At 41.1% G+C, this 12,244-nt stretch overlaps 1 protein-coding gene across 1 annotated transcript in view; it reads left to right on the top strand.

The window, feature by feature from the left end:
* Positions 1–10,625, top strand: part of Znf274 (zinc finger protein 274) — a 16,525-nt gene extending 5,900 nt beyond the window's left edge. Inside the window, exons 5-8 of the mRNA XM_021219082.2 lie at positions 4,312–4,794; positions 6,688–6,776; positions 7,895–8,021; positions 8,337–10,625. Of these exons, the coding sequence (XP_021074741.1) occupies positions 4,312–4,794; positions 6,688–6,776; positions 7,895–8,021; positions 8,337–9,865 (2,228 nt within the window). The 3' untranslated portion in view covers positions 9,866–10,625. The remainder of the gene's footprint in view (positions 1–4,311; positions 4,795–6,687; positions 6,777–7,894; positions 8,022–8,336) is intronic.
* Positions 10,626–12,244: the final 1,619 nt, after the last annotated feature.

Consider the following 12,244-nt stretch of genomic DNA (forward strand, 5'->3'; position numbering starts at 1 on the left):
GGAACTCACTTTGTAGACCAGGCTGGCCTCGAACTCAGAAATCCGCCTGCCTCTGCCTCCCGAGTGCTGGGATTAAAGGCGTGCGCCACCATGCCTGGCTCATAATCTGTATTCTTACGACAAGCATTCTTGGTGGTGCTGGAGACTGATCCCAGAGCCTTGTATGTTCTGTGCAAGCACTCTGCCACTGGGCTACATACATCCCCAGCCATGTACTGCAAGGGAAACTTAGGTTGTATTTTTGGAAATAACTTATTTTAAAGGTGTTAAAGGCATAAACTATTTTAAGGAGTGGAACTGTGGTTTCCTTTTTGTCTCCACAATGACATAATGTTAGGTAAAACTTTACACTAATCATGTGAAGAACTACCTAATAGTGTTTATCTTGAAAGTTGGATTTAAACTATGACAAATCTCTACTTATCTTGTCAATAGATCATAGATGAAAAGGGACCAAAGACATATCCAAGGAGGTTTGCTGAGACAGTTGCTTGTTTGAACTTCAAGAAGTCCAGGTAGCAAATAAAAATACGAGATTTTAGAATGTCATATATTACTATTAAATGAAAAAAACACATCTTCACTAGTGTCCCAACAGTAGTGTACAGAATTTATTAATGCACAAAAGTGAGATTGAATCCAAAGTTCAACTTCTTTCTCATAACTAAGCTTACAAGCTTCTCCAGCTACAATGACAGCGTGGAATGTGGTTGGTGAGGTAATATGAGAAAATGGTTAAATTCTAAGACAAATGTCATTTATCCTCAAGAGAGATTTGAGTTGAATAAGATCCTGTGAAGGCAATATGGGGAAATAAATTAGGTTGTGTTCATATATTCAGTTGTCATTCTGTGGCCACTCCAAAAATCACAGCCACATGTATATCCCTAAAGTGGGGCACTTTAAAGTTAACTAAACTTAATCATTAGAAGCAATGCATAAAAGACACTATTGGCCAGGCATGGTGGCACATACCTTAAATCAAAGCACTTGTGAGGCAAAGGAGGGGCCGATCTCTTAGGAATTCGAGAATACCAAGGTAGCATAGTGAGACCCTATCAAGAAATAAAGGAGAAAGAGATTAACTAGTAGATGAATAAGTCATAATCACAGGAGAACCTGCAAAAAATGCTTATTTTTTTTTTTTTTGCATATGTGTAGTTTTGCCTGTGTGTTCTTCTGTACACTATGTGCATGAAGTTCCCACAGAGGCCAAAGGAGGACATCTAATTCCCTAGGACTGGAATTACACATGGTTTTGAATCATCATATGTGTGGTGGGAATGAAACTCAGGTCCTCTGGAAAAAATAGGTCATACTATTCACTCCTGAGTCATCTCTCCACCTTCAAACTTGAAAATTGCCAACTTAAAAAAATGAAACAAATGAACCTTATAAGAGTAATTTATCTTTTATTTGAGGAAGAGAGGCAGATACTCTTTGTATAGCCTGAGGATGTCCACATGCTCCAACAAAACATGTAGAGAATGAAATACTCATACAAAAGTATTATGTATGTATATATATATATGTAGAAAATCAAGGAATTTCACTACAGACCTCCGAGGGCCTTATCAATTTGTTGAGTGTCTAGAATCTAGAGTGATCATGTATTTTGGATAGAGCCTAGTCTAGTACTGTTGATTTTTGTTCAAGAACATATTTTCTCTCATCTTTTATGAATTTTCTCTCTGAGATTCTTCTTAGGGTGTGTGTGTGTGTGGGGGGGGGTGATATCAAAAAAGCATGCAGTAAATGTGTTTAGTGTGAGAAAGCCCAGTTTCAACTTGAACCACCTTAACTGTTAGATGGCTAAAACAGGATATTAATCTGTAAAGACATGAATGGGACTCTTGTGAAATTTTCAATATCTGAGAACTCCTCTAAAGGACGAAATCTCAAAAGTATGATTGGAGCAGGAACAACCTCTGACCTAAGTTAGTTTTACCTTGAGAGAACTTGCACTAGAGCCCCACCCCCCACCCCACAAAAATACCATTTTCTTACACTAAATAATAGCATCTGAGAACTCTAAAGCCATGAGAATGTGCATGATATAGAAGCACTTTCATGTGTAGCTCTCCTATTTGGTATCACAGTTGTACTTGGGATAGTCTTAAGAATGTAATTGATATTAGGGAGCCACTGAGCGTTAAAGAAACGCCTGGTAGGGATCCCTGTAAATGTGACAATGTGGAAGGCTTCAGTAGGAGTCCTCATTGGATTCTGTACCAGAGGACTCATATGGGCAAGGACCCTTTGGATGTAATCTCTGAGGAAATCATCAGCTTTAACTTCTACATTATTTGAGAATGAGAAAATACACAATTAGAAAGGATTACAGTGAATAAAAAAAAGTGAAATATCAGTGGCCTTAAAAAAAAAAAGAAAAAAATTATTCTATAAATTCCAACTAGCAATATGACTGAATTACTTGGCCCTTAGTAAGAAGGTACCACAGAGTGAATGAGTAACTGAAGAAACTCCAAGAAACAAGAGTGTATCTTCAAAGATAAGTTCAGTATGAGTCCAGACTTTGAGAGAATAAGGGAAATCTTGAGGCAGATAGTGTTACAGAGACATAGTGCTCAGATTTATAGATTTGTTTGAGAGTCCAGAATCTATAGAGTATTTATCTTGGCTAGACCAGTGGTTTTCAACCTTCCTAATGCTGTGACCCTTTGATACAGTTCCTTGTTTTGTGGTGACCCGCAACCATAAAATTATTTTTGTTGCTACCTCATAATTGTAGTTTTGTTATTGTTATGAACCCCTGGAAAAGGGTCACTCAACCCCCAAAAAGGTCATGACTCACAGGTTGAGAACTGTTGTGCTAGAGTCTAGTCCAATAGAGTATTTTCATGGTGTGTTTATTTTTGTTCAAGAATACATTTTCTCTTTCATGTGTTTGTTCTCTGGTACCTTTGTATAACATCTGCCTGTCTGTCTCAAATATGTATGTCATAATTCTCTTAAATAGATACCATTTTCTAGCATCCACACTTAAAATCTAGGGTCACTGGAAAGCCTGCAATACATTGCTAAAATCAATGAGCAGAGCTTTGAAGCAAACATTGTGGGTGATGAAGGGGAGACATCCATTTGAAGAAGTTTTTAAAAAAAAAAAAAAAAAAAAATGTCTTAAGCAAGAAGCAAATAGGCCTGGTGTTGTAGGCCAGTAATCCCAGCTACTTGGAAAGCTAAGGCAGGATCAAGGCCAGGCTGGGTAATTACTTGTCCTCAAATAAAAAGCAAAAAGAGACTGCAGATGTACCTCAGTTGGCAAAGTGTTTGCTCGGCATGCACAAGGTCTTGAATTGAATCCCCAACATCACATAAACCAGGTATGGTCATGGGTTCCTGTGCTCAGGAGGTAAGAAGAACATCAAAAGTTTAAAATCCCCCTCTGCTACATAGAGTTCAAGGTCACCCTGGGTTGGCTGCCCTATCTCAAAAGAGTGTGGGTCCTAGTTGATACACCTCAGTGATTAAGCAATCCTTTAGGGCTAGGACCTAGTCCAAGATAGAAAAATCGAAAAGGAAAGGAAAAAAATTCTGCATGATTTTTTTTATACAAAATACAAATAACCAGTGATGTGTAAAATAAAAGACAAGTTTTAAAAATGTATATAAAAGAATGGAAAGGAAGGAAATCTATACAGATACTCTGCAGTGCATGTAACTTGATAATACTTTTTAATATAAGAATGAGCCAGTTCCTTATATACTTAATAAAACAGTATTTGTGTTTCTTAAAACATATAAATGGAATTGGCTCTCACATATCTTGGTCTGGCCTTAACCTTACTGTGTAGCCAGGCTTGACCTTGAACATCTGATCCTCTTGCCTCTATCTCCTATGTGCTGGGGTTACAGGCATGCATCACAGTGACTGGTTTTAATAAATTTCTGGGGATATGCTACGTTATTCTCTACCAACTGAGCTACATGCTCAGCCTGTTTTTGTGTATGTTTTTTAGATGAGTCTGCCTTTGTGATTCTAGGTGACCTATAACTCAATGTGTAGATCTAGCTAGACTCTTAAGAGTTACCCCCGTCTTGCCCCTGCCTCCCAAGAACAATGATTATAAGAATGCAACATTGCAAGCCGGGCGTGGTGGCTCACGCCTTTAATCCCAGCACTCGGGAGGCAGAGGCAGGCGGATTTCTGAGTTCGAGGCCAGCCTGGTCTACAGAGTGAGTTCCAGGACAGCCAGAGCTATACAGAGAAACCCTGTCTCGAAAAACCAAAAAAAAAAAAAAAAAAGAATGCAACATTGCCTAGCTTTTGCTGTGGTTTTTGACTTTTAGAATGTTCTGGGCCTTCTCCGGACCCTGGAATGAATTCCTTTCCTTCTGAGAGTCCCCTGATGAAGATCAAGGTTGTTGAGGTCCTTACATTGAACAAGGATGTGGCTGGTCCCCGGAATGCCCTGATTCAATCCCTCTATCCAGAAAGTGGAGAAGACTTGAACCCAGGTAACCTTAAGCAAGCTCAACAGCCAAGCAAGCGTTTGACTGACACTGAAGCTTCTCGCCAGAAGTTCCGACATTTCCAGTATGAAGAGTCAGCAGGTCCCCAGAAGGCTGTGTCCCAGCTTCGTAAGCTGTGTCACCAGTGGCTGCAGCCCAGTACCCGTTCAAAGAAGCAGATCCTAGAGTTGCTGGTGCTCGAGCAGTTCCTGAATGCACTGCCTGAGAAGTTTCGGGTGTGGGTAGAGTCGCAGCACCCAGAAGATTGCAGAGCAGCGGTGGCTTTGTTGGAGAATATGACCTCAGTGTCTAAGAACGATTGTGAGTGTCCTGGAAGGGTGAGGTGACAAACATCTCTGTGAAGCCTTTGTGAGGGAATGGGGAGTGCTGGGGTAACTGAGGATGTTCCCATTCCAGACCACAAGCATCCGTAACTTTCATGTTACCAGATTAGAATTAATGGAAACTTGACGTATTTGGTATCCAGCCCTGTTCACCTAAGCAAAAACCTTCCCTGTGCTTCAGTGGAAGCTTTCAGATAACAATGCTTTTTCCCCTTTATCCTGTTGGGATCCCTGACACAGCCAGCCTTCCAGTTCTTTGAAGGGGCTATGAATGAAGTCCTAACTGAGGGAAGACTCAAGAGTTGACTGAGCCTGTGGACTTACAGAAAGGGTGGGATGTGACAAGTAAATACACATACGATACTAAGGTGGTAAAAAGGTCAGGATACAGGTGGAGTTTGTGGAGGCTGCTTCTGTCACTGAAACCTGCTGTGATGAGAGCAGTGAAGAGAAAAGGCAGGATAGATGTCCCAGTGAAACAATGACCAAGACTCTTCTGTAGCCTGTAGAAGTTGAAAAGGCAAAGAATGAGTTCTTCCCTGTATCCAAAAAGAACATAGTCCTGTTAACATCTTGATTTTAAGCCAGTGAGGCTGATGACAAAGCTCTGAAGCCTTTATATATTTTACTAGATCTGATGATGTAGGCTTATAATCTAAAATACTCAAGAGCCCAAGTCAGGGCCTGTCTGAGCTACAAAAGTCAGGGTCAGTGTGAACAATTTATCATGACCCTGTCTCAAAATAGAAATGGACTGGGGCTATCACCCAGGAGTGGCACAGCATTCTGGCTTTAATACCCAGGATTTGGGGAAAGAAACAGTTTATGACAGTTAACTGGAGTTCAACTCCCCCCAAAAGCTACATTTAAAAAAAAAAAAAAAATGGGGCATGATCATGCATGCCTAACCACACTATTATAGTGAGTGGAAACAGGAAGGTCACTCAGGTTTCCTGGCCTCTAGCCTGGCTACAAGTTCAGTGAGAGACACTGTCTCAAATGGGCATAGTAAAGAATGATGGATTAAAACGCCAGACATCCTCATCTATCCTCTGAATGCACCTAGACACACATGCACATATACTGTACTTACAAACACCAAACAAAGCTATAAAGTGGCTCCAGGAAGGAAACCTTACTGGAAGAGTTCCAGGATGCTCTAACTCTAGGCACACTTCTACCTAGAGTTTCAATAAGAGCCTCAACCCATCCCCTCATCCATCTCATTTGGCTGCCTTCAGTTGGCTTCATTGCCATTAAGGCTTCCAAACACAAAAAGCTTCATTTGCTCTAAAAGTGTATGGTGTCCCATGTCTACCAGAGTCCGTGAAGGTGAAGGGATAGCATGGTGGAGCAGACTGGATGATGTCATTTGTCCCCATCCTAGCTGGAGTAGAATCAGCATGGTAAAAGCCCATAGAGTATGTGGAGACACATGAGGAAGGCTAAACCTGAAAGAATCCTTGGAAGGGCTATTAGTACCGGCCAGGGATGTTTAATGTGACCAGAAGCACAAATGAGTACACACTCTATGACCAAGGGAAGATCCTTCTCTTCTCCAAGGCAGCATGATAAGGACTTGGAGACTAGAAACAGACTTTACCACTAACGAAAAGGCCATTGCTTCAGAAGCCAGAGCCTGAGACAGATACTGGAATGGGGAGACAGCAAAAGGTTTGTATAGTAGAGACACCGGTCTCTAAGTGGTCCAGGCACAGTAACACACTGGGCCCATCCAGTTATGTTGTGAAGAGGTCAATATAGACCATCAACAGGCACGGGGATGCATAGGTCATGGGTTGTAAGTCTGGGAGTTCTGTCTGCCTGAGGGCTACCACCTCATCAACTCTTTATGTGACATCTTCTCTAGCTTGTCTTGCCTGCTCCAGTGAGGCCACTGATCAACTAAAGGAGAAAAGGAAGGATTTGGCCACCTTGCCAGTTACTGTACCACCTGAGGTAAGTAAGAACCTTTTGTTCCATTGGTCACAGCTTCCTTTAAGGGACCACCCCTAAGATATCCTTTCTACACCGAAACTTGCCAAGGCTTCACAGAAGATAAGCCACTTTAACTTTCTGAGTTCTGGGACCTAAGTAGAAGTCTGAAAAACCCAAGTATGAAGGGTAACCCTCCTGACATTGTGATGGGCATAGAGAAAGCAAACAGTAGGAGTCCAAGAATCAAGACTGAGGGACTAAGAACCAGAAGAATCACAGGCAGTTTGTAAGGACTATATTGTACCCCAGTTAGAATGAGTGAGCCCTTGTCCTCTGGAGACACTTAATTAGGGAAACAGCGTAGGCTCAGATCAGTCTCAGAACTAAGTGATGGGCATGCAATAGGATTAGCCCTGTCAGCCAGGATAATGGTGTGTATATGTCATGAGTGGGTATTATGTATATGGTATTAGTAATACTAGTGTGTATATGGCTCTTTTCCTCACAAATGGTTTATATTGGCTCAGGTATGTGATTGGAATTGTTGGCTCTCATGTAATGGGCAATGTGGGCTAGGCTTCAGGCAAGGCTGCTACCTAGGAATGGGAAGAAACTGATCCCAGACTCATTGCTCTGTATTCTGTTCCTTCTAAGCTTGGCTCTGCTGCATCTGGGCGAAATACCTCCCAGATCCAGGCAAGTTGGGGAGATGGGAGAGTCTTCCTTTCAGAATCCTTAGCTGCTCATAAGAAACTGACATGGCATAGGTGAATATTATACATAGATCAGACCTGTCCATTGACATTGTAGGTTTTACACTACAAGACAAGGCTGTTTCCAGGGGGATAGGGTCCTTTGGAGGAATGTTGTCATTACAATACAAGCTTAATACAGATGCTAGTATGATTAGTGTAGCATGCTTATTGCACTTGTAGCTCTTTGTCAATCAGGAGCTCTGCCTACCTTCTTGGGACCCAGACTTTAGTTTGGAGAAAAACCCTGTGGACCTCTTTTAGGGTCAAAAAAGTCATTGTCTCTGAGTAAACCACCAAAGCAGGAAATCCCTATGTGTGGTAGAATGTCCCAGTGGCCTTTCTGCTACCTACACTGGCAAACATCAAACTTATATAACATTACAGGATCCGGTGACGTTCCAGGATGTGGCTGTAGACTTCAGTCAGGAGGAGTGGCGTCTACTAGGTCCAATGCAAAGGACTGAGTATCATGATGTGATGCTGGAGACATTGGGCAACTTGGTCTCTGTGGGTAAGGCTATCCCTACATTTAGAAAGCCATGGGGTCCCCCAGATCTCTTGGTTTTTCTCTACCCAGTGTTAGTACTGGCTGTGCTCTCAAGAGTCTCTTGCTCTGTCCAGGTTCTTTATCTGAAACTATGACCCTGCGTTGCTAAGCAGCCTCAGCTTTGGTTTCTCTGGGGAATGAGGAAGCTCCTGGTTTTGCTGCTTCACAGCTTGTCACTCCCTAGACTGAATGACTGTTTGAGAAGATGTAACCTTATTTTTTAATAGTGTCACTCTGGCACTTATAACTGCAATATGTATATCTTTTGGTTTCTTTCAGGGTGGGAGCCTACATTGGGAAACAGAGAGTTAACTCCAGACTCTCCCATTCCTGTGGTAAAATCAATTCATGACCCAAACGCAAAAGATCTCTCAAGGAATGGTACCCAGTCTACTGTCTTTGAAAGTATCTCACAAGACGGGATCGAAGAAATGCACACCATAGAGTCAAATCAAGTGGGGAATCTACTGGAAAAAGGCCATCCTCAGAAGAAGTTCTCTGAAAGCTCCAGGTCTCAAGACCAAACTAGTCTTCACAAAAGCCAGGGCTCACTCAATGAAGTACTTCCTAGAAAGAATGTAAAAGTTAAGCAGAAGGGCACTGGAAAGGGCAAAGGCAGGACAAACACCATTTCCATGACACGAGGTTTGCGCATAAGAAATCAGCAGAAGAACTCTGTGGAGTGGCAGGGCAAGAGTGGCAGCAATCCTATGACACATGGCTCCTCTATAAAAAACCAGCAACAGGGTTCTGAGCAGGGAAAACCTGGGACCAGCAGAGATCCCATTACACTTACTATGCCTGCAAAAGTTTACCAGAAAGCCACTGGCTCTGAAGAGGGTAAATTTAGGGACAGTAGCAATGCCATGGTACCTGATGTACCTCCAAAGATTCACCAGAAAGGCCCTGAATGGCATAAAGTTGGGAAAAGTAACAATTCCATGTTACAAGGTTCATCTGTACAAAATCACCAGATGGAGTCTGGGGCAGGAAGAGCCAGGGACAACAGTATCTTGACACATGCTTTACCTGCAAAAATTCATCAGAAAGGCTATAAAGAAGGTAAAGTCCAAGGGAACAGGAATTCCTGGAAACATGTAAAACCTCACCAAAAGGGTTCTAAAGGGGAAAGAGTCAAGGAACTTAGCACTTCCAAAAAACATGTTCCCTATGTAAAAAATCACCTAAAGACCTCTGAAAGAGGAAAAGACAGGGAAATCAATGTTCCCATAAAATGTGGTCCCTACATAAAAACTTACTATAGGGGTTCTGAAATGGGAAGGCTCAGGAGGGCCAACAATTGTAGGAAAGCCATCAGCCGGCATGCTCAGCAGATATCTTTTATAAAAATTCACAAGGGGAGCCAAATTTGCCGATGTAGTGAATGTGGTAAAATGTTCCGAAATGCCAGGTATTTCTCTGTCCATAAGAAGATCCACACAGGAGAGCGGCCTTATATGTGTATGGCCTGTGGGAAAGCATTTGTTCAGAGCTCCTCCCTCACACAGCATCTTAGAATTCATAGTGGAGAGAGACCATTTGAGTGTTCAGAGTGTGGGAGGACCTTCAATGACCGCTCAGCCATCTCTCAGCACCTGAGAACTCATACTGGAGCTAAGCCCTACCACTGTCAGCACTGTGGGAAAGCTTTCCGCCAGAGTTCCCACCTTACCAGGCATGAGAGAACTCATACTGGCGAGAGACCGTATGTGTGCACCAAGTGTGGGAAGGCATTCACACAGAGCTCACACCTTATTGGGCATCAGAAAACACATGGGATAAAGTTCAAGAAGCAGCCCAAATTGTAGCCTTTGTGCCTTTCGAAGCACTATTTTTTTTTTCAGCCTTGAGATGTACTATGCAGACACTGAGTATGATAGATGGGCTTTGAATAAAGAGAGCCCCACACCTTAAGGACAGCTCAGGACACCACCTAGCAGGCAATGAGTGAAACCATCAGGGAGTTCTTAATTGCTTCCTTTATCCTCAAAAGGAAATTAAAAAATCTGAAAATGCATCTACATTTAAGAAGTCAAGTACCAAAAATTGCACTGATATTTCTGTACAGGATAAAATGTGTAAGTGAAAAAAACTAAAAGTATGTAGATAAATAAGCTATTATATTTGTCTGAAACTTTTTTTCTGCTGTAATAGCTGTTTTTCATTATGAGTTTGACTACATCTGGAATTAAACAATAGCAGCTGAATATACCTTTGAGGAATTTATTTCTTAATTAGATCATTTGAAGTGGGCAAACCCACTTTTAATCTGGATTGCGCATCTTACTGGCAACCTATATAAAGGACATAGAAGAAAGAGGCTTGCCCTCTTTGCCTGATTGCTCTCACTAGCTAGTCTATTCTTTCACTTGCATTAGAGCTTACTTACAGGTTCTGGCATCTATCACCTGAAACATCCTGCCTCATGAACTGAACAACTACTGGATTCTCTGATTTTAGTGGAATTGCTTCAAGTTTCTCTCCATTTAGTTTGATGTTCGCTACTGGTTGGCTATATATTGCTATTACTATGTTTGGGTATGAGCCTTGAATTCCTGATCTTTCCAAGACTTTTAACATGAAGGGATGTTGAATTTTGTCAAATGCTTTTTCAGCATCTAATGAGATGATCTGATCATGTGGGATTTTTTTTCCTTTGAGTTTATGTAGTGGATTACGTTGATGGATTTCTGTATATTGACCCATCCCTGCATCCATGGGATGAAGCACACTTCATCATGGAGAAAGATCATTTTTGAAGTGTTCTTGGATTCGGTTTGCGAGAATTTTATTGAGTATTTTTGCGTAGATATTCATAAGGGAAATTGATCTGAAGTCTTTCTTTGTTGGGTCTTTGTATGGTTTTGGTATCAATGTAACTGTAACTTCATGAAATGAATTGGGTAGTGTTCCTTCTGTTTGTATTTTGTGGAATAGTTTGAAGAGTATTGATATTATGTCTTCTTTGAAGATCTGATAGAATTCTGCACTAAACCCATCTGGTCCTGGGCTTTTTTTGGTTGGGAGACTTTTAATAACTGCTTCTATTTCTTTAGGGGTTATGGGAATGTTTAGATGATTAAATCTGATCTGATTTAACTTTGGTATTTGGTATCTGTCTAGAAAATTGTCCGTTTCATCCAGATTTTCCAGTTTTGTTGANTNTAGGCTTTTGTAGTAGGATCTGATAATTTTTTTTAATTTCCTCAGTTTCTTTTGTTTTATCTCCCTTTTCATTTCTGATTTGGTTAGCTTGGATACTGTCTCTGTGCCCTTTGGTTAGACTGGCTAAGGGTTTATCTATTTTGTTGATTTTTCTCAAAGAGCCAGCTCCTGGTTTTGTTGATTCTTTGTATAGTTCTTTTTGTTTCTTCTTGGTTGATTTCAGCCCTGACTTTGATTATTACTGCCGTCTACTTCTCGTGGGAGTATTTGCTTCAGGTGTGCTGTCAGGCTGCTGATGTAAGCTCTCTCTGGTTTCTTTTTGGAGGCACTCCGAGCTAGGATTTTTCCTCTTAGCACTGCTTTCATTTTGTCCCATAAGTTTGGATATGTTGTGCCTTCATTTTTATTAAATTCTAAAAAGTCTTTAATTTTTCTTTACTTCTTCCTTGACCAAGTTATCATTGAGTAGGGCATTGTTCAGCTTCAATGTGTATGTGGACTTTCTATCCTTTTTGTTGCTATTAAAGACCAGCTTTAGTCTGTGGTGATCTGATAGGATGCATGGGATTATTTCAGTCTTCTTGTATCTGTTGAGGCCTGTTTTGTGATCAATTATATGGTCAATTTTGGAGAAGGTACCATGATGTGCTGAGAAGAACGTATATTCTTTTGTTTTAGGATGAAATGTTCTATAGATACCTATTAAATCCATTTGGTCCATAACTTCTGTTAGTTTCACTGTGTCTCTGTTTAATTTGTGTTTCCATAATCTGTCCATTGATGAGAGTGGTGTGTTGAAGTCTCCTACTATTACTGTGTGAGGTGCAATGCGTTCTTTGAGCTTTAGTAATGTTTCTTTTATGAATGTGGCTGCTCTTGCATTTGGAGTATAGATGTTCAGAATTAAGAGTTCTTGGTGGATTTTTCCTTTGATGAGTATGAAGTGTCTTTTCTTATCCTTTTTGATAACTTTTGGTTGAGATTTTATTCGATATTAGAATGGCTTCTCCAGCTTGTTTCTT

The sequence above is a fragment of the Mus pahari genome, chromosome 19 (assembly GCF_900095145.1).
Source record: "Mus pahari chromosome 19, PAHARI_EIJ_v1.1, whole genome shotgun sequence".
Lineage (NCBI taxonomy): Eukaryota > Metazoa > Chordata > Mammalia > Rodentia > Muridae > Mus > Mus pahari.